Raw genomic sequence first — 21826 nt, 5'->3', positions numbered from 1 at the left:
GCCTCTATATATCTTTCCAGCGAGGGGCAGTAAAAGCCTTGGTCGTTTTTCATACCTCCGCAAACTATAACAGAAGAAGAAAGCGACAAATTCATATACATCTACATCGCTCCATTTTGAACTCGATGCATAATTGAAGTGCATCCATATTAGTTTATTATCGTCATTTTGACGCCTCACAGCGCCCGTCAACAGTCTGCTCTCAAAGTTATTTGTGGAAGTTGGCTGGCGTGAAATGTGACTTTGAATGGAAACTCCCTCTTTTTGCTTTTGAGTTTTGCTAAATTGAGTTTGCAGATAACTTAGATGAGCTAACGTTACGCCTCTTAAGACAGGAACTTTTCATCGGAGTTGAATACAAGATACATCGAGAATGCGGGACCGAACGAAAGAGTTGGGCAATGTGAGTACAAAGTAGGGCAGTGCACTCAGGAAACCGGCTAGCGTGCTAACAGGCTAACCAGCGGATACTGTACCTTACACACAGCTGCAGCTGCGATTTATTAACACTCTCACATATAATCTCGCAGTCTGTTGCTATGTGTCTATTTATGTTTCTTTATAGCGATTCTAAAAAAAATAAAAATCAGTCAAATACAACAAATCGGAAGCTAACACTGCACCACCATCGATATAGTTTTACAGCGTAGGTGGGTGTAACTCTATTTAGTCTACAAACAAACTAGCTGCCAATGATGTTTGCAGGTGATTCAGTGATTTTATATATATATATATATATATATATATATATATATATATATATATATATATATATATATATATATATGATTGTTGTAGTGGAATTCATTTCACTTATATTTAGCACTGTAACTGTTGTAACAGTTGGAACTGTGTAACTATGTAAGTTTAATATCACATATGTTTATAGCACTGTTTCTTCCCATAAAACTCTTAATTTTGTCTGACACGTTTTCTCTAATTTGTAACGCAAGTAAGTGAATTAAACTGCTTATAAATAAATATTTCTAACGTATAACTTAATGTACTTTATACCTTTTTCTTCTCTTCTCACTAGACTGCTGATGCATCAGATGAAGATGAAGAAACCACCGCTCTCATGATAAAGCCCGGATCTGGGAGCTCAGCAAACGAGGAGAAAGAAAACGAGTCTTTCTTTAAAAAGGTTTACATAAATTATTAGGGAACTGTGGGATTGATGTGTAAACGGCTCCAGAAATGAGTCACTACTTCCAAACTTACAAGTACTTGTGGCATCAGTTGTTCACCATGATTACATTTTTGTTACGTATTTGTGTGGGTTAGGATTGCAGTGTTTTCTGAATCAAACATAATTAACTTAATAATACCATACTTGTTTTCTACATAGGTTCAGGAAATTCACGAGGGACTTGAATCGATTAAAAAGAAGGTGTCTGAATTGGAGAACAAACAGAAAACGGTGTTAGGAGTCGCACTTCCAGAGGAAAGTGAGTGGCTCAGTTTAGGTTTGGGTGTTTGAGATATTTTTTTTTCATGCAAGTTTTATGATCCAACAAAATGTTGAAATCTATAAATATATTTTAAAAATTCTCCCTGCCAATAAAGGTATGAAAAAGGAACTGCAGTCCCTCAGAGAAGACATCAAAGTCATGGCCAGCCAGATCCAAAAGAAGTTAAAAAGTGAGACTGATAAATAAACACAGGTGGATGTTATTGAACGTTTTCTGCTGTCCTTACTGGATGTGAAAAATGAAACGATTAATTTGTCACAGGCATTGAACCTAAGAAAGCTGAAGGTGAAGACAAATATATTCCAATAAACGTTAGAATGCGGCGAACCCAGGTCAGTTGCTTTTTAATACGTATATTATAAATATTTGTAAATATAATACATGGACACTCTTGTTTTGGCTCAGAATAATCTGCTCCTCTCTTTTTTCCCCTCAATACCCTTTAAAAGCATGGTGTCTTGTCCCGTGAATTTCTGGAAGTGATGGGTCACTGTAATACAATTCAAGCCCAGTACAGAGACAGAAATGTGGAGAGGATACAAAGACAACTCAAAATCAGTATGTGCTTTTTCTGTCTTGTTTTAGTCTATTGACAATACTTGCATTATCACACAGGTCTCTCATTATTATTTCCCTCATTTTAGAGTTTCCATTTGTATGATACACAATGCTCGGCATCAGTACACATGCTTGACTACTGCATTATTAGACAGTGCAACATAGCTTTCTTTTGCATTATTTGAACAAGATAAATAAAACTAATGTGAATGTGGTTTCCTTTACAGCTGGTAACAATGTGACAGATGACGAGCTAGAATCCATGCTTGAGAGTGGGCAAACTGATGTTTTCACACAAAATGTGAGTGTGTTTTATAGTGTAGTGTGCATGCATTGATTTGAATGCACAAGTGCAAGTCTTGCATTGTGCCAATTCATATTCAGTGCTTTTTTCTTCTACAATTACCTGAAGAAAATGGTCCACAATGGGGGTCTGTGATACATCAAATGTTATCTCAGTAGTAGAGATACACTTACGGGGCACTGCAATTATTTGCACTCCGAAAAGAACATTATTTGTCTGTGCTTTACAGCTTTGCTGGTTAAACATTTCAATCACATGCTGTTCCTGCATGCCAGGTAGGGCTGGGATAAACTATTATTTTTTAAACGATTAATCTAGCGATTATTTTTTCGATGCATCGATTAATCTAATGATTAATTTTTCCAGACCGATTCGATTTCGATTATCTCCCCATTAATAGACTACTAACAATTTATACATGTTGATTTACATATCTGAATGAAAAAAACATGAATTCCTTAACATTGCAATATATGTTTATTGCTCTTAAAATTACAAAATAAAAGACTGACTAAGAATGCATTACTTTGCACTTGTATAGAGATAGCATTCAATAAAACCTTGAAGCCTTGAAAACACATAGCTTACTGAAACAAGCTTACTGAACACATAGGGCCTAGCTTACTGAAAAAAAGTTCTTCTTTCAGATGAAAATAACAACAACTTGATGTCTAGCATTCAATAAAAAAGGTCACCCAAAATACTTGTTTAGAGAAATTGAAAGAATACAGTAACCAGTAACGAAACCGGAGTAACAGTAACGAAAGAATACAGTAACTTGAGGGCTTTAAGCTAATACAGCTTTTCCAAAAAAAAAAAAAAAAAAAACTAACAATGGGAGCCAGCAGCCTGTTGTGGAGAAAAAAAAATCTCTGAATGCTCCACATGAAACTTTGGCGTTCCACCCTTTTTCTATCGTGTTTAATGATTTTGATTAATATGCACAAGGGAGAGAGAGAGAGCAAGAAGCGCTCGTGTTGTTTGAAAACTGTGAGTGCGCGCACAGCCGGGGCTCTCTCTCGTATGCGCCCTGTCAGGCACAGCAGTCATTCTATTCTACATCACTCACCGATCAAATAAGGCTTTGACAGCCGCCCAAAAAAAAAGATCTATGCACAAAAACCCCTGGATTGGTTATATAACGTTGGACAGAATGTTGATCCGGCCATCGCGTATATTCAGCGCACATAAGGTAAACGTTTTGCAAACGTTTTTTAGAGAAATAAAAACAGGTCGACGAATTGATGCGCATATTTTGCGTCTACGTATTTTTTGCGTCGACATCATCGATGACCTCGACGCGTTGTCCCAGCCCTAATGCCAGGGCTTAACATTAAGGATTTTTTCTAATAGCGTGGTCGGGCCAGTGGTTCAAATTTTTACTTGCCCTGCCAACATTTTCAATGGCCCTGCCTCAAAAAAATAAAATGGTTGCTGTTATCATTGTTTTTAATGTTATCTTGTATTGCAATAAATATTCTTATATTACAATTTTTTAGATATCAATTAAGTTTTACAATTCTCAAAAATGTGCAATCTTTGATTTATATTAGACTGTATAATTTCAAAATGAAGCAACAAACAGAATGGACTTTCGCTTTGCAACATTATGCTGCATAAAACATTGCACGAAACCGAAACAGCAGACCGGCTGAGTGAGATGCAATTTCACTCTCTAACACCAGGTGGCACTTAACAGCAATAATATAGTGTTTGCTTGGTTACCAACGTTAAACACAACAGCACTCCACTAATTTAAATGCATTATAAGGAGGCAAGATGAAAAGGAAACACCATGTAAACTTTTCTGAAAACAAGAAGTTCTCCTCAGGAACACATTCATATAAAATTCAGTATTTGGATTTTCTTTAAACTTTTTGCACATCGTGAACTGTGAACTTGTTCTGCCTGCTACAGTATTTTCTCCTCTTTACGTCTGTCTTCAACATCTCTGGCCTCTGTTAGTGGCCTTTACAGACTAATTATAATAATAATAATAACGTAATATTACCACACAAATGGCATTTTGCAAAATGATTGCAGTGCAGTTGGTATGCTAGCATGGATCAGAAGACAAAAAATGTCCAGTCGATCAACACATCTGTACTCTATTGTATAAACGAAATATAGATAAATCCTTGTTAAATCTACAAAGTTACTTGGCAAGATGGGTATTTAGACACAGGCTACTTTTGTATGTATTTACCCATTCACGTTGCTCTGTGCGTGCGCTGTATACATAGAACACAGCTTGCAAGTACTGAATGGAGTTGTCTTTCACGCCCGAATGTTTTTTTTTTAATTGAATTTTTTAATTATCAAGGCTTAAAAAAAACACATGCAAATGGCAAACTCTTGTTATGATGCTGCAGTGGCCTGATTGGGCAATTGACAAATCTGTCTACGGTCCCGAGTGTCCTGAGAGAAAAGTTAATACGTGTCTGTATACAGACACATGTGCAGGTCTTAAAGTGACAGTAGACTAATAGTCCTAAACATGTTGATGCATGTCATTAAAGGGATAGATGACCCCAAAAACCTCTACAGTGGACTACAACAGAGTGATGATATCCTGTCTTCTGTTAGACTTCTGATTACTTAAATGTAACATTTCTAGTTTTCTCTTGCTTTCTTTGGTAAGATCCTTTTGAGAACTGTTCCAGCTAAAATGTAATTTCTTGTTTTTGATGAAATTGTTTAGCCTATCCGGCTATTTAGTGATATAATAAATAGGGAATTTAGAGTTTCAGAGTTTCTTGTGAAGCTGTAAAAACTAGAAATATTAGGCAAAGACCTACAGTTTGAACTAAGATTGCCGGGGGCACCTTTGGACAAAGTATTTTTTTTTTTATTGTTATTGCCTTTTTTATTCCAGATAAAGGAAATCTGGGTTGTCAACATCATTAAAGGAAAACACCACCGTTTTTCCGTGGCGTTTTCCTTTTAAAGCAATGCTAGAAGTAAATGCCCCTCATTTTCAGTACCTCCTTTATGGATTTCCACTTCTCTTTTAGGCTTTTGATTACGGTCATTCTTGCCCTTCAGCTCATCTATTCAGAACCCTTACATCCCCTTTGCCTGAAATGAAGCACCATGAAACTTTTCACCATAGTGTCCTATATATGTCACATGATGTGATCCCATTAAAAATCCTGTTCAGTGTTTTGAACCCATTTAAAAATTTCGTCTTGCAGATTTTGAATGATGCTAAAGCTACGAGACAGGCTCTGAACGAGATTGAGTCACGACATGATGAGATCATCAAGCTAGAGAAAAGTATTAAAGAGCTGCATGATATGTTTCAGTACCTTGCAATGGAGGTGGAAGCACAGGTGAGATGAACACACTGGTTAGTTCATTCCTCAGATATATTGTCAATTAAAAACCATGATTTATCATTTTGAATTTTTTTTTTGTTTATTTTAATGTTATGTTTGTCCATATTTAAATTTAAATATGTATTTTACATTAAATAAAATAAAAAATTCAGGGTGAAATGGTTGACCGGATTGAGGAGAACATTAAGAGTTCCCATAACTATGTGGAGAAAGCTGTTGCCGACACAGCTGCTGCTGTAGAAACTTCAAAAAAAGTTCGCAAGGTGAGTAACTTATTAATGATTATTTATTTTTTGACATAATATCATTACGTTATTGGCCAGTGTTGAATTATCACATTTCTTCTTCACAGAAAAAATTATGGATTGCCATATGCCTTGCTATTTTAATTATAATACTAGCCATTATCCTGGCTGTCACTTTTGGCACTTGAGGTAAGTTCCATCAGTTGAACTGAATTTGAATGTTACCTTTATGCAAGCTATTTAAAGTGATTTACTCACCCTCAGGCTATCTAAAATGTAGGTGATTTTATTTTTTTTCAGTAAAACAGTTTTTTAGCTGAAACCATGGTCCATGGTGATTCATAACATGCAACTCCGTAGACGCCCATCTTTAAGAATAAAAAAAAATCTTATCAAGGCACACCAAATTAACACCTGACGATATATTCCGGTCTTATGAAGCGATACAATCAGTCTGTACAAGAAACATTATCATTAGACTCCGGCAACAGAGAAATCAATTATTTTGCAAAATAGTTTTTGTTTTAACAGGTTGTTTCAATTAAATGGTTCAGTTCACTAGTGATTTTACGTAATCACACAAGGATATGACATACACAATTGTATTTTTAAAGCACCCAATAATAATGTGAAATGTGGATGTTTTACATGTTTAATGCATAAGCAACTTGTCTTCATCAGCTAAATGATTTAATCTGGGTCGCTGAGTGAGTTGGCAAAAAACATCATATAATCATATAAACCGATATATTGGCTGATTTCAATTCGGAATGACCGTCAGTCCAAAAGTAAATTTTGATTGTGTAACTTGTAGTTCCCACAAACTGTTTCAGACAATTCAGTTCAAGCAGTTCAAAAGAATGATTTGTTTGCAAACCGGACATCACTCAGGACCGATTAACTGAGGCTTTGGATTACAGGTAATGTTGTAAAAAAAAAAAAAAAAAAGTTTAGTTTCATGCACAGACTGATCATTTCGCTTCATAAGAACTCAAAATATAGTCAGGAGCCATGGGTATTAATTTTGTGTTCCTTGATATGCCTTTTTTAAATTTGCAATGTCAGGCAGCAACTGCATTTTATGAATCATCAAGGATCACAGTTTCAGCCAAAAATCTAAAATCTTATTAATTGTTCTTCTGAAGAAAAAAGAAAAAAAAAGTCACCTACACCTGAGGGTGAGCAAACAGCAAATTTTCATTTTTGTGTGAACTATCAATTTATGCCCAAATATTGTTACAGTTCTGTCATTTTTATTAATATTTATTTGATATTTAAATCATGCATCCATTTTCTTTACAGTGTTTTCCTTTAATAGACTTCTTTTTGCCCAAGCACTGGGTTTTGTCTTCCTGAAGTCCCTCTAACAAACAACATGGCCATGTGTAAACATGACCATTATTGGTTTCCCAACTGTTTTGGTAGCTACATTTGTTTAAACCTTTAATTGTGGATCTGTTGGTTTAGCTTCTTTGTCCTACAATTTCCTGAAAGTGTGTCTGCTGCACCACTTGGACATTTAAAAAGTTACATGGTAAAAATGTTTTAAAATAACTGATTGCTTTACTGACTGTATTTCCAAGATGGTGGACTTAATTTGCAACACCAACACTAAAGCATGGCGATATAGGGTAGATGAAGAAAAAATGCTAATGAGATTCCTAATATATACCGCTTCCATTCGGAGACAAGCTCAAGAACTCTGGGTGATGGGCTATTTGCCTTTGCCGTAATATGTTTATAAGATGTATTTTGTGTTATGTTGTGATTTATCTTTTTGTAATGCCATTTCAAACTTAAAATTAGCTTAAATAGCATTAAAGGTCATCTGTGTATGTGTGTGTGTATATGTGTGTATATATATATGTGTGTGTATATATATATATATATATATATATATATATATATATATATATATATATATATATATATATATATATATATATATATATATATATATATATATAAAATATGTGTATATATAACACACACACACACACACATAACAACTAATTGTATACTCTGCTTTGCATTATAATGCAATACTACTTCTCTTGGTCTTACGTCATGTCGCATATGTATGTTTATTTTAACTCATTTGTGCTCTGTCCCAGTGAAGACATGCACTTTTAAGAACTGATTATGTACATTACTAGTTTTTTAGTGCCTCAACCTTGGTGCCTTTTCTTGAACCGTAACATATGGAGTGCCCACTGTGTGGCATGATAAATGCCGAGATCACCAAGAATGCAGTTGCAGTATTTGGTTTCAGTTCACAGCCTGTAGACATACTGCCACACATTTCATTCATTCTGATGTAAAACTGTAATTTTTAAATAAAGTACGTATTATATGATTGTTTTGTAACGTTTTTTCTTATCCTATTTTTTTTTATAATTTTGATATCTGAATTCCCATTTTATTGTTCGAATCCAACTGATTGGACATAGTTGAAGTCAGAATTCAGAATCTGCAAAATGTTAATTATTTTACCAGAATAAGAGGGATCATACAAAATGCATGTTATTGTTTATTAAGTTCTGTCCTGAATAAGGTATTTCACCTAAAATGTTTCCATACAGTCCACAAGAGAAAATAATTTGAATTTATAAAAATGACACCATTCATTTATTATCCATTATTTTTAATACCTTGTTCTTACCTTTTTTGTTGTTGTTTTAAGTGATATTTGTTCATTAGTCCCTTGTTTGTCCCTAACAGTTAAACTTTTAACGTTCAGGTTACACAAATGCTTTGGTTTTCTAGCATTTTCGTCTATTTGAACGATTTCCAACAATGACTGTATGATTTTGACATCCATCTTTTCACACTGTGGACAAATGAGGGACTCCTATGCGACTATTACAGAAGGTTCGATGAGGCTGTAACTCATAGCTCTAGATGACATAATACACGGGAATCCCCTGTAGTTATATTTGGACCGTCGTAGGTGGCACCGACCTGCGCATAGAACTACATCTCCCAGATAGTGTTTACTAGTTTGCTCCCATTTATAGCAGCTGCTGTGTATCTCGACGCCTGTTCAACACGGTCTGGACTGCGACAGAAGGAGGTTCAGGTAACATTTTATTCATGGAAGTTGTTTATTGTGAAAATATCACCAAATTAACACGCCAAAGCGTTGGTTTGTCCAATGTTTTATACTGATTTTAAACTAAAAAGTTTTCATTTCAAGATTACAAGCCGTATCTCGTTTACTTAAACACTTTTTTTTCTCTGTTTAAACAATATTTAGATTTAACTACAGACCTATGTTGCTAAATCAAATAAATCTAGCATGATGTCAGTCGAGTCGCTTTTGTTTGTCCTCCTTACGCCCTTAGAAAAATGAAAGTGAAAGAATAACTCAACAACTGCAAAACAAAGCTTAAAGAAGCTTTTGACTAAAATAATCTTTTGGGGCATTGAAAGGTGACTGTGTCCACGTAAACACCGGGATGAATGACGGAACGGAGGAAGAGACGGCCCTCGTTATAGTGGAGACCTCATCGTACTCGCAGGTAGTTTTCAACGATGTTCCTCCATCATATCCGCCGAACACCGCGGTTACTTGCCGGTACACTATCACCGGTGCTCTGGAGCCAAGCCAGAGGGACTGGATCGGTATCTATAAGGTGTGTAAGAAGTAACAGCATGCACTATATTTCCTGTGTTGTATTAATCTCAAAAAAAATAAATAAATAAATAAAATGTAATCTGTCAAATGGCCCAGGTTGGTTGGAATTCAACACAGAAGTATTATACCTACGTATGGGTGGTACCTTCCCTGGACCACGTCGGACCTGAACCACTTGTGCTAGAAGTGGTTTTCTCAGGTAGGAATCACAATCACTGCACATTTTAGGTTTCTGTTTTACCCATCAAATCTTTCCAGTATTTTGCCCCATTAACTGAGTTGCGTTTTAGTGCCAGAACCTAAGAAGCGAGACCGAGGTTTACAACAATGTCTGAAATATTATTATAAATTGTAAACATGGTTGTGACATGCAAATATTCAATACGGCTGGAAACTGAATGTAAAAAGGGGACTTGATGTGTCCCCCTCAGGTTATCTTGTTATCATGTCTTTGGTAACTTTAGTTGTAGCCCTAGTGTAATTAATGTGCACCAATGCTGTGGATGTGACGTTGTGCTGCTATTTTAAAAGGCTGAATCACGAACTTCAGAGGTCCACGTCTAGGCTAGGGTACTGCTCATGTTACTCAGGGCAAGGGTCCTAAATCAAGTGATCTTGTGATGTTTCAAGTGTCTGAAGGATTTGATTTCCTTGTGCCACTTTCTTGGCAATTAATTATGTGTGGGATGCACATGGTGAGGATTACTTGAAAATGGCAGGGCAAGGGCAGTTTATATATATATATATATATATATATATATATATATATATATATATATATATATATATATATATATATATATATATATATATAAACATTCAAATATCTCTCTTGGACTTGAGTGAGAGTAGACTTTTAACTTTAAAAAACTTTAAGACCTAAATATTTAAATATAAATTATAATAAGATATCCAAAATTAACAATCAAATACCCAATATCAAACAGTAGTACAGATAGATAAAAAAACTACTGGATGATAATAACCAATATGGTGTATCCTTATATCAGTCTCAGCTATGTGGCTTAGGCCCACTAGTACTTTTAATTATTATTAATATAATATAATAATTATTAAATTAATTAAACTGCTTTTGTGGTTAATTACTTATTTTAACACTGCCAGTTTCTGTTAATAATTTATTATATAGAGGGCCATTGAATATTGTGGTGTGAACCACTGTCCTATATATTAAACTCTAATGATAGTGATTTTTCACTCAGAGAGCTACCTGCCCAAGGATGATGGGGAGTTTTACCAGTTCTGCTATGTGGATAGCTTTGGTCATGTCAAAGGAGCCAGCACCCCATTCTGCTTCCAAAACCCAGCAGAAGCAAGCCTTGACTGCAGCTTGGAGAAGGACCTGTTAGTCATAACTACACAGGTACATCTCCTTTGGAAGTTGATGTTTGATATTTGATATTTTGGTATTTGAGATTTTTGATATTTTGATATTTGTACTTTTATTGTACCTTTACTTTCTGCTAGAAGCTTAAAATTAATATTACTAATTGGCCAAAAAAGCATTCATCGAATGTCCCTGTGAGTAGGAGCAGGCAGAAAAGCTAGAGAAGGAGAAAGAAGACTTTGTGAAAGAAATTGAGTCTTTAAAAGAAACAAATGTGATCCTGAAAAAAGAGTTGGGTGAAAGACTGCATGAGATCTGCCGTCTCAGGGTTAGTCTGACTCTCTTTCTTGTATTAAACACATATGTAAACACTTATTATTTGCAATAGTTTTGATAGTATTTGTGATTTCTGCAATGAAAGCCAATGCCTATTGTTTTTTGAGTACACACACACACACACACACATATATATATATATATATATATAATTATTTGTATATATTATTTATATTTTATTATAGTATTTATAATAGCATTCAATTAGCTTTTTATATTTTCAGTTGTTAATTTAATTTAGATTTTAGTTGTATATAGTAATTTTATAAATTTTTGTCTTTTGTAATTTCTGTTAGTTTTTTTTTATATTTCTGTAGCTTTAATTGATTTTATTTTAATGTATTTATTTCTCAGTTTTGGTTTTAGAACTTAACATTTATAATTTCAGTTATTTGTCAAGGCAACATTTCAAATTTAATTTAAGTTGTGTATGTAATATTTATATTTTATTTAATATTTATTTCTTAAATTTTATTTCTGGTTATAAATGTGCCTTTATACTAAACTGCAGAGCACCATAGAGGATTCAAAGTCAAAGGATAAACCAGAACCACCACTGCCAGATGTTCCCAGTTTAAACTGCACTGAAGAGGTAAAGAAAGAACAACCAGTGGAGACACTGACACAGCTGGATATTTTAGCTACAGTGTCTCTGTAATTTAATCTGTATGATTTTATAATGAAAACTCTTCACAGTCACTGACATCTCTGCAAGAAAAGTACGATAGAGCTGTTCAAAAGATCTGCTTGCTTAAGAAAGGAAGGACAGAGTTACAGCAACAGCTTGAACTCAAGAATGGGGAAGTCCTCAGGTGAGTGTCCTCAATATGGAAATCTCCATGTTTTATGTGCATCTTTATGTGCATATTTGTATCTATATTTCTCCAGGCTAAACACCTTGTTGAAAGAAGCAGAGCAAAATTACAACAAAGTACAGGACCAAGTCAAGCTGCTACAGGTTTGCAAATGTGTTCTTGATATGTGTTATTAATGTTAATGATAATTAAGAAAAAAATAGTGCCTCTAAACAAAGACGCTTCGTAATTCATGACATTACAAAAACCAAGACAAAGGCAGAGTAAGAATTGAAAAGAAAACACAACCAAATGAATGCAAAAAAGGTTGTGGTCTAGGATGCTTCACATTTATTCTGTTTTAGGTGGATGTGCAAAGCAGCAAGAAAGACTATGAGAAATTGCACGCTGAAATCCAGGAGCTCAGGATAAAAAAGACTCTGGAGGACCGGAGGGCTGAAAACAAAGCATTACAAACATCCTTAGAGCATGAAGCCCAACAGAAAGAAGATAACTGTAAAGTGAGGCTTGTCACTGAGGCTGATCTATTTGGAAGTTTGAAGACTTCAAACCATTAATACAAAAAACCCCCCCTCTATTTTCATGAAGTATTGTCCTCTTTGTGACTCAGATACAGGTTCAAGCGCTGCTCAGTCAGCTGACAGAGGCCAGAGGGCTGCTTCGCTGTGAGGTGCAGAGTTGCAAAGACGCCTGCAAACGTGCGGAAACCGCCGAGCAGGAATTGAAGGAAGTGAAAAGGAAGCTTGAGGAGATAACCTTGAAACAGACAGAGGATGAGAAATCCAATCAAATCCAGGTATTTTTCAATTCAGTGTCATGTTTTTCAATCTTTTACCTCCTATTTTCAACTTTAGTTTGATTTTGTTAGTACGTTTAGGAATAATAATCAAGATTTCGATCCTGATTCCACACAATTTGTCATTACAGGTACAGCTCCAGCAGGCACAAGACAAAATTTATGAAATGGCAGAGACATCAAGATCAGACAGAGAGAAGCTTGTGGAAAGGAACGAGGTGATCTGTTTTGATATGACACATTAAACATCACTGTTAGCTACACTACACGTTCAAAAGTTTGGGGTTGTTATGAAGTCTAAAACTATAATGTGAAATATTATTACAATTAAATTTTTTTTCATTTTTAATGTAATTTAAAATGTATAGAAGCCTGTTTTTGCCAATGAATAAAAAATAAAACAAGGTAATTTCAACTTTTTATCTCACAATTCTAACTTTTTTTTTTGCGAGTTTATAGCTTTGCAAATTTGATTTTATAACTTGCAGTTGTGAGTTCATATCTTGCAATTCTGACTTTATAACACACAATTGCAAGTTATAAAGTCAGAATTGTGAGATTAAAACTCAGAATTCTGAGAAAAAGGTTTATATCTCGCAATTCTGACTTTCTTTTTTTTCTCACAATGGCGACTTCATTTTCTGACTTTTTTCTCACAGTTGCGAGTTCATATCTCACAATTCTGCGAGAAAAAAAGTCACAATTACCTTGTTTTATTTTTTTATTTAGTGGCAGAAACGGGCTTCCTTAAAAAATGCCATTTATTCCTGTGATAGAAAAGCTTAGTTTTCAGCAGCCATTACTCCAGTCTTCAGTGTCACATGATCCTTCAGAAATCATTCAGTTATGTTGATTTGCTGCTCAAGAAACCTTATTATCTATGTTGAAAATGTTTTGCTTCTTAATATATATATTTTTTCAGGATATAAAATTTTGTAACATAAATGTATGTACTGTCTTATAAAATTACTGTTTGCTGAAATGTTTTTTAAATTATAAAATAAATCTGACCCCAAACTTTTGAACAGTAGCATATTTTAAGACATTTCTACAAAATATTAACACCAAAGATGTTGTGGGGCACTGAACGACATGCCAGTCAATTATTTCATGAAGACTTTTTTCTTTTTATCTTTAGGAACTGCAAGCAGAAATAAATAAGCTTAAAAGAACAATATTTGACTACCAGGTCGCATCTGTTGCTGCAATGTCTGATCAGATATCCAACCCTCAAAGCCAACTGGACTCCCTGGAGCAAACACCTGACTCTCATTTCTATGACAACATTGATGACATGACAGGTTGGTATAAGAACAGTCAACGAAAAAGGAAATTGAAGCATTTCTCCAAGTTTATTAAACTCAGATTTCATTTCTGCATTATAGAAAATCCTTCTGATCAAGATAAACAGGTAATTACTTTTTTAATGAATGCAGTATTTCAAGAATGAGGTCAAAATGATTCAACTGTATGCATTTCCTTATGTGTAGATTAGGGTCTGCCAGCATTGTCGGGTGGTCTTTCCTGGCATCAACGAGGTTGAACTGGTAGAACATGAGCAGTCTCACAAAATCTGTCCACTCTGCACTCTGATCTGTGATGATATGGAGCAGCAGGAGTTTGAAGATCACGTCTATAGTCATGAGGATTAGTCCATTTTTTTATTCATCTGCTATACTGTCTTTGGGAAAGTAAGGTTGCACTGAATAGTCCAGGATTTTCTAGATATGCCGCGCTTATCTTTTATTATTAGCTGTTACTTATCTAAAATAGGGACGATTTTTCTTATTATTAGGTCATGGTTCTAGTATCACTGAATAAACTGGAACCACATTTTCAATATACATCTATATATTTTTTTTATAGGAGATATAATACAGATTGCACTTATACAATTACAACAACTGGCATGGTCTTATTTCCCTAAACTTTTTCCAGTGGTTAATAAGGCATTGGAATAATAAACATATTGTGAGAAATGTGACTGAATAGATGTTTTTATTCTCCATTTTTATTGCAACATTGCGACATTCTTTGACCTTGGACTCTATCCACCAAGACAACCTATTTACAAAATAACGTCTTATTCTCAAGGTGTCATTTGGTTGGCCTCCTCAGGCGTAACGTCCCGTGATAACAGCTCCGAGAACAGAGCAGGAAGCCAGTACTGTGGCTCTCCCGCAGCTTGGGAGTCCAGCCATGCTAAGCCTTCCTTCAGCAGGTGATCCTGAAAAACAGCGCAAAAGGTATCATTACTATATGATATAGAAAGCATTCCGAGCGGCGTTTGGTTTTTCCTGTACACTTACAAGAACGTGACTGGCCCGCTCTCTCTCCCACTTGAGGCTGTCTCTGATCTCGCTCACTGTCACGTAGCCCTTTTTCTGTAAAACATGGCCAATAATCAGATCTGACGTCATGGAAGTGTAAAGGTCTCAGGCTTTGTTTGGTATTGATTACCTCTGCTAGTTGAAGGACAACAGTGTGATCCATGTTGAGCTCTGCTGGGACCGACTGGACTAGATAAGAGCCTCCAACAGGAATCATCCCGAAGCCGTTTCCCATAGCCTTGAGCTTCTTGATGGCCCGCACCAAGTCATCCCTGAGTGACGATGATAATGGTTGGTAAGAGAGTTCATGTGTTCAGAACAGCTAGAGAACACTATATACACTCACTGGCTCACATCCTGTGCAAACTTCCCTCTTCCTTTCAAGACACGGTGGTGAAGTTCATCCAGTGTGATGAGACCTGCAAAAATAAAGTAATTCATTGGTTAATATTTACATTTATATGTTATTTTCATAGAGATAGTTTTAGAAAGTCATATTAGACATTTGTGACCCTGGTCCACAAAACCAGTCATAAGTGTACATTTTTTTTATTGAGATTTAAACATAATCTGAAATCTGAATGAATAACTTTCCATACATTTTTGTTTTATTAGGACAATATTTGGCTGAGATACAACTATTTGAAAATCTGGAATCTTACGGTGCAAAAAAAAAAATCTAAATATTGTGGAAAATCACCTTTGAAGTTCTCCAAATTAAGTTTCTTAGCAATGCATAGTATAAATAAAAAATTAAGCTTCGATATTTATGGTAAGAAATGTAAAAAATATCTTCATGGAACATGATTTTTACTTGATATCCTAATGATTTTTGTCATAGAAGAAAAATTTCATTTCAAATTTCATATTAAAATCATTTTGCCCCATACAATGTATTGTTGGCTATTGCTACAAATATACCCGTGCTACTTATGACTGGTTTTGTGCTCCAGGGTCACATTTAGATTCATTACTGTCAAACACTGACAAGCTGATCGGGTCTTTTAATGTGTTTTTATATACGAAGAAGGAAATCATGGTCATCATATTTTAGAAATATATCTGATTGCTGAAAGCATGATTGAATAATGAGAATCAAGAATACCAGAAAGCCGTTTATTAAGTATTTAAAATATATGGAAGATGAGAATATGCAGTTTGTTTTGTGACACACATACTATCTTCAAGATAAAAACACAGGCCTGTAATATTGATAATATGTAAAACTGAATTATCACTTTAACACTTTTAAACTGGCAAAACTTACCGCCATTTCTGTGTTTTAGAGCCAAACAGACTTCAATGATCTGTACACCAAGCTCATAGTAGAAATCTCCAACTCCAAGCATCTCTGACCAAAATCCTTTTCCAGCTGCACACATACAGCAAAAAAAAGTTCATAAGGACATATAACTTTTTCTTTGAAATTATGATTAATCATTATATGAATTATTTATCATTTTAATCGATAAATTAAATTATACATAATAATCAGTTAATTATAAATCATCCACACAGGTTTCATTAAAACTGAAAAGAATGAAATATAAGCAATTATAAATACATCTTTAATCATGTACACTAGTTTATTAGTAATTATAATGTATCCGCATTTTAATCCCTAATAAATCATACAAATTCTGTATAATTATAATTACTTACAAATGGAATATTTATTATTATAATTGACATTAATGTTATAATTAATTATAAATATAATTTATATAATAATTAGAATACATCCACACAGTTTTCATATAGGGTCAAATATGAAAAATGGTTTGCAAGTATCAACCCAGAAGTTCCCCCCCATTCATTAGAATGTGTCCTGCTTAATTGTGTGTGTATATTTTCCACCAATTATGTATTTATTTATTTCTATATATTTATTTCTGAGCAAAAATGAGTCGTGCCGTCTTTGACCCATGAACATTTAAAAAAGGCATATCAATTTCAGGTTCATGGGGAACATTTCTGATAGGACACGTACATGCCAGTGGGTCGACTCCTATGGTGGCACACATCTCTTGGAACTGCACCCTGAACTGAGAGTTCTTACGGATTTCTTGTTTGTGTTTGCTGGCAAACTCTTCCAAATGGGTCTTAAAGGTTTCCAGTTGTTTTGACATCTACAAGGGTAACACACAGGGTCTGATTATAATGGGGTCAGTGCTGTTTTAAGTTACATCCGTGTGGTTTGCTCAGTAGACTACACGCACCTGTGCAATTTGATCCTCAGCAAGGACAGTTCCTCTCTCTTTATACTTTGCCTGTGACAGTAAACAAATAAGCTTGTATGAATATGCCAAAAGATTTGCCTAGTTCCCAAATCTCGCAGAAGTGATGTCATCATACCTCTGCAAGTTTCTTTTTGGCGATCGCTCCAGCTCCTACTCCTCTTCTGTGCATGATGCCTCAATAAAAGCCCCTACAATACTATAATAATACAAAAATGAAACTGTTTTATTGCCCTGTTCTGATAACTGTAGTAATTTACCTCCTAGTCAGCTGAACAGCTCACGAGCTACATAGTTACACATCGAGACAGAATACGACAAAACAGACTAACTAAATTAAATATATTACAATAAAACAAACTAATAGGGACGCTCCCTTTCAATTAACGTTATGCTCTTCTTCTCTACAACGTTCCAAACAAACCAGGAAGAAAACATTCACGTTCTGTGCTCTCTCTTCTAAACACGACTAAGATCTCGACAGTAATATTTTGGTGAATGTGTCCGATAACGCCACCCGTCGGTCTGGAGAACAACGTCTGGGTTTGCAGGGTATGGCCCTGTCCCAAATGGAACACTTCCATGTTCACTTTTGGTCACGCGGATTTACAGTGGCCACTGCGTGTCGATAGTCCACGGTAGGGTGTCCTATCGGCCCAGGCTGATTAGGGGTCCGCAGAGGGTGACTTTTAAATTAAAAAGAGTTAATGTATTCTTCTTAATTTTATATATACTGCAGGCTTTTTAAAGTAAAACGAGGCAACGTATTGTTCTTAATTTTAAACAACAAGGACATTGTGTATGAATTTGCTCAAAGAAAGGTAATTCAATAAAACTAATTACAACTAAAATGTGAGTAGTGAGTAATTTTTATTTAATTTCTTTCAGTCTTTCTACATTTTGGGCCTCTGTGCCAAGAGTAGGCTATGTTTGTGTTAGTAAATGGCAGTGTTTTTGTCATAATATTTTCAGAATAAAGTCAAAATTACGAGATTAAAGTTATTTTGCACAAAAAAGTTGATCAATGTGAAAATTCCATGTACTCAAAAAATAAATAGCCTAAATAAACAAAATATGAATAAATAAATAAAACGATGTTCGCAAAGTTATTTTGTTTGCATTTCGGTAAATATTATGTTAATACAACTGTTATGATGCTGTTTTATTGACAATTTTCAAAACACTGATTGATCGATTACAGGAGACATTTGTTTTGTTTAAAATGTTCAGATTTTTTTTAATAAGTCTTCTGATTTTTGTTTATTTCATGCTGTAAACAGTAGAAAAGAGGAAAAAAGGACACACTTACCTACTAACGTATAGTAGGCCTTTGAGAAAAACAGTAGGCAATGCGAGTAGTATGGTGTTATGGGGGATCATATTTAGCAATAAAAATAAGCATGATGGGTTTTCAGCTGTTTATTTTTTATTCAAATCAATTAATTTCCTTTTTCTGTTAAATTCACATTCAAGTTTTTTTTTATGTTTTACAAAAAAACAATTTTACCACATAATTTGTTTTGTTACTTTCCGAATGGCATTTATTCATATTGTTTTTAATATTTTATTATTTGTTATTCAAACTATTAATTAACTACACAACGTTTAAAATTATGTTCTAAACAAAGAATAAAATAAACAATTTCTGTATTTATTAGCCTATTTGAATATGATTCGTATGAAATTTTTGAAAATATCCTTAATATGCAGGGTTACTGCACCACAGCTATTTTCTCTCTTTCTCTCTCTCTCTCTCAAAAAAAAAAAAAAACCTTGTGAGTTTGGTAGCTGACTATTTGAAAAAAACAACACAGCTGTATCACAGCTTCAGTGACACCTGCACCATTTTAATTCTCTTTCTTTCATTTTAATTTTCTTTTCTTGAAAGACTATCGAAAGAAGCCATTCTTTCAACTGAGAATATACACAAAGCCTTAAATAAAACACCAAGGACATAGCAGATCAATTTGCTGGGAAAAAAAAGGCCCAGAGAAATTAAACACATTAATTTGTTGTATTCTGTGATAAAAAAGGTTGATGTAGTTGTAGTAAGATGTAATTCCTGAAAAGCGTAAGAGAGTGAGTGAAATGATCGTAGAGCTGGATCTGAGACAAGAAAAGAAGGAAAGAAAGACTGAATATGCAACTCCACCACCACCTGTAAAAGATGAACAGTGGAGCCAACGATGCAAAAGCCACAGATTAGAAAAAAAAAGGATAAAAAAGACAATCCCAAAAAAGCAAGCAAAATTGAAGGTACAAATGTAGAGACATAGTCTACGGGAGCCTGAATGCAGTAGCAAAATCAACCAGCAAAAGGGTTTTCTCCTCATTGGTAAACTGGCAGAGAAAGAGAAGATTAAAATCAGAAGCGAGGAGAAAATAGAAACTGTACAATATGTCAGTGATCCATCTATGAAACACCTGCTCATCAGCGAACACAACAGGTTCATTAAGTCATACAGTACAGAACCTACAGGATGAGCTCCCTCTCAAAATTTGAGCATCAAGAACATATACAGCTGGTGGAAGACAAGAAGAATCACATCCTCCAGTAAATAAAAAAATTATAAATCTGAAGGCAATCAAGTTTTTTTTTACCTCATTGTTCAAGTGTTAGAATGTGCTGCTGCTGTCTTACACTGAAAAACAACAACATTTAGGTCACTGAAACTGTCTGGGTTCAAAGTGAAACGTATTTTTAATATGTGGCCTTTTCACCTGTAGCTTCACATGGTCACCACTAGATGTCCTACCAGTCTAGTAATGATTTCTGAATACTGATGCGATGTGCTGAAATGAGTTTAAATGTTTACTTCATCAGTTCTACCACATCAGTGAAAGAATGTGTATGCAAGGCCAAGAGAATGTGAATGAGCACAAATTTACAGCGTTTATTTATTCATTTTAAATGCATGTGCATGGCAAGGTTTACACATCAAGCCCACCCACATTGTTCTGGATGGTTCAAATGTATTCCATGTTGGATATATTTCACAAAGTGGTTAGGAGAGGATCAGTAGTATATGTTCAAATCACAAATGACTCCGTTTTGGGTGACTAATATTAATGATAATAAAGTACAAACCATAATTTATGATACTGAAAAATTTAATTAGAATTAAAGGGGGGTGAAATGCTCATTTTCACTCAATCTCCTGTTAATCTTGAGTACCTATAGAGTAGTAGCTGCATCCTTCATATCTCCAAAAAGTATTTAGTTTTATTATATTTATAAGAGAAAAATAGTCTGTGCCGATTTTTTACGGAAAAACACGAGCCACTGGAGGCGTGACGTGTGGGCGGAGCTAAAGAATCACGAGCGCGAGTAGGCTTTTTTTGCGTTGAGAGCGTTTGGAAGCTGTGACATTACCCTGAGGAAAAAAAAACATCACCCAAAACAAACCATGGCTAACAGTCAGATTCAGCCGTTTATTTATGATCCAGAATTAGATCCCGAGGCTGAAACTGAACGAGAGCAGCAGCAGCAACGACTTCAACAGTGTCTCTATGTGGTATGTATTGAAACTGTATATATTTGCTTATGTAACCCCTCTCTCCAAGTAACCCCAGAGAGCAGTCTGGACGATGGTGCGGGGCGACACTTCGAGGCATTTGTTTTCCCCGCCTTTGACATTTTGCTCCGAGCCAGCAGGGGGCAGTTTGCGTTGAAACAAACAGAACGGTGGCAACTGCAGCAGCAGAGTAATAACACTAGAGCATCACAGTATGATCCAGGGGGCAAGGAACATGACCGGAAGTTGAAGTCGGGTGGGGGCTGCCATCTTTTAGCAGAACTTCACTTGCGTTAGCATTCCCATTGACTCCCATTCATTTTGGTGTCACTTTGACAGCGAATAACTTTACATCTGAGGCGTTTAAAGACTCCGTTTGTCCATTATTTATTTCTAAAGATACACGACAATGTATAAAGGGCTCCATTACCTTCTATGTTACATTATGGCCCCATATAAACAGTTTTTGTAAAAAAATAGGCTAACGATTGCGTCATAACCACTCTTCTCTCTGTCACATTACCGTACAGACAGGAGGAGAAGCTCGCAGGCAATTAACTTAATATGGCGTATTGGCGTTACATTTTAAAATACTATACACAATAATTAATCAGAATACTTACTCCTGCTCACTCACGATAAAGAACTCCCCGCTCAAGCTCGCCGTCTCTGCAAGATTAACGATGGCAGTTTGCACGCACAGCTACTAGAAGATTTACATCTGGCAGACAGGTTGCTGACGTCAAGCTTCGTTTGAGTCTGCGCGTCAGAAACAGGAGTGCTAAAAAACGCTAAAAATGGGCTTCACTTGTCTCAATTGAGTTCCAATGGGGTCGCTGTGTCCATTTCTTTTACTGTCTATGGTATGATCACAGTCCCGCCCACAGCCTGAGAG

General features: G+C 35.2%; 3 protein-coding genes across 3 annotated transcripts; 2 read left to right on the top strand and 1 right to left on the bottom strand.

Moving 5' to 3' along the window:
* The first annotated feature begins 66 nt into the window (after positions 1-66).
* LOC127969157 (syntaxin-4) lies at positions 67-8273 on the top strand. The gene is made up of 11 exons (XM_052570927.1): positions 67-403; positions 1037-1144; positions 1349-1448; positions 1567-1641; positions 1734-1804; positions 1922-2030; positions 2258-2331; positions 5529-5666; positions 5825-5935; positions 6025-6106; positions 7220-8273. Exons 1-10 carry the CDS (start codon positions 374-376, stop codon positions 6103-6105), a joined length of 897 nt encoding a protein of 298 aa, XP_052426887.1. The 5' UTR covers positions 67-373; the 3' UTR covers position 6106; positions 7220-8273.
* A 554-nt stretch (positions 8274-8827) lies between these two features.
* On the top strand, positions 8828-14833 carry LOC127969151 (calcium-binding and coiled-coil domain-containing protein 2-like). Its single transcript, XM_052570915.1, has 14 exons — positions 8828-8996; positions 9350-9552; positions 9651-9753; positions 10778-10938; positions 11105-11230; positions 11750-11830; positions 11935-12050; positions 12127-12196; positions 12398-12553; positions 12664-12849; positions 12981-13067; positions 13988-14150; positions 14235-14260; positions 14340-14833. Exons 2-14 carry the CDS (start codon positions 9376-9378, stop codon positions 14499-14501), a joined length of 1614 nt encoding a protein of 537 aa, XP_052426875.1. The 5' UTR covers positions 8828-8996; positions 9350-9375; the 3' UTR covers positions 14502-14833.
* On the bottom strand, positions 14183-17834 carry LOC127969158 (vacuolar-sorting protein SNF8). Its single transcript, XM_052570928.1, has 9 exons — positions 17805-17834; positions 17535-17615; positions 17399-17449; positions 17170-17308; positions 16447-16551; positions 15526-15598; positions 15310-15451; positions 15159-15233; positions 14183-15076 (listed from the first exon to the last, which is right to left on the bottom strand). The coding sequence occupies exons 2-9, from the start codon at positions 17586-17588 to the stop codon at positions 14939-14941; spliced, it is 777 nt and encodes a 258-aa protein (XP_052426888.1). The 5' UTR covers positions 17589-17615; positions 17805-17834; the 3' UTR covers positions 14183-14938.
* Positions 17835-21826: the final 3992 nt, after the last annotated feature.

The sequence above is a fragment of the Carassius gibelio genome, chromosome B12 (assembly GCF_023724105.1).
Source record: "Carassius gibelio isolate Cgi1373 ecotype wild population from Czech Republic chromosome B12, carGib1.2-hapl.c, whole genome shotgun sequence".
Lineage (NCBI taxonomy): Eukaryota > Metazoa > Chordata > Actinopteri > Cypriniformes > Cyprinidae > Carassius > Carassius gibelio.
Note: the sequence above shows the minus strand (reverse complement) of the source record. Positions and strands in the feature narration are given on the sequence as shown.

What these genes read in the sequence shown, in the direction of transcription:
- LOC127969157 (XM_052570927.1), top strand. Translation starts at nt 374, where the DNA reads ATGCGGGACCGAACGAAAGAGTTGGGCAAT. An exon ending in GATCCAAAAGAAGTTAAAAA is followed by an intron (nt 1,642 to 1,733) that starts GTGAGACTGATA and finishes AATTTGTCACAG; the next exon opens with GCATTGAACCTAAGAAAGCT. An exon ending in CTTCAAAAAAAGTTCGCAAG is followed by an intron (nt 5,936 to 6,024) that starts GTGAGTAACTTA and finishes TCTTCTTCACAG; the next exon opens with AAAAAATTATGGATTGCCAT.
- LOC127969151 (XM_052570915.1), top strand. Translation starts at nt 9,376, where the DNA reads ATGAATGACGGAACGGAGGAAGAGACGGCCCTCGTTATAGTGGAGACC. An exon ending in ACTGGATCGGTATCTATAAG is followed by an intron (nt 9,553 to 9,650) that starts GTGTGTAAGAAG and finishes CAAATGGCCCAG; the next exon opens with GTTGGTTGGAATTCAACACA. An exon ending in TGTTAGTCATAACTACACAG is followed by an intron (nt 10,939 to 11,104) that starts GTACATCTCCTT and finishes CCCTGTGAGTAG; the next exon opens with GAGCAGGCAGAAAAGCTAGA.
- LOC127969158 (XM_052570928.1), bottom strand. Translation starts at nt 17,588, where the DNA reads ATGCACAGAAGAGGAGTAGGAGCTGGAGCGATCGCCAAAAAGAAACTT. An exon ending in AGGAGTCGACCCACTGGCAT is followed by an intron (nt 16,552 to 17,169) that starts GTACGTGTCCTA and finishes GTATGTGTGCAG; the next exon opens with CTGGAAAAGGATTTTGGTCA. An exon ending in TTTGCACAGGATGTGAGCCA is followed by an intron (nt 15,452 to 15,525) that starts GTGAGTGTATAT and finishes ATCGTCACTCAG; the next exon opens with GGATGACTTGGTGCGGGCCA.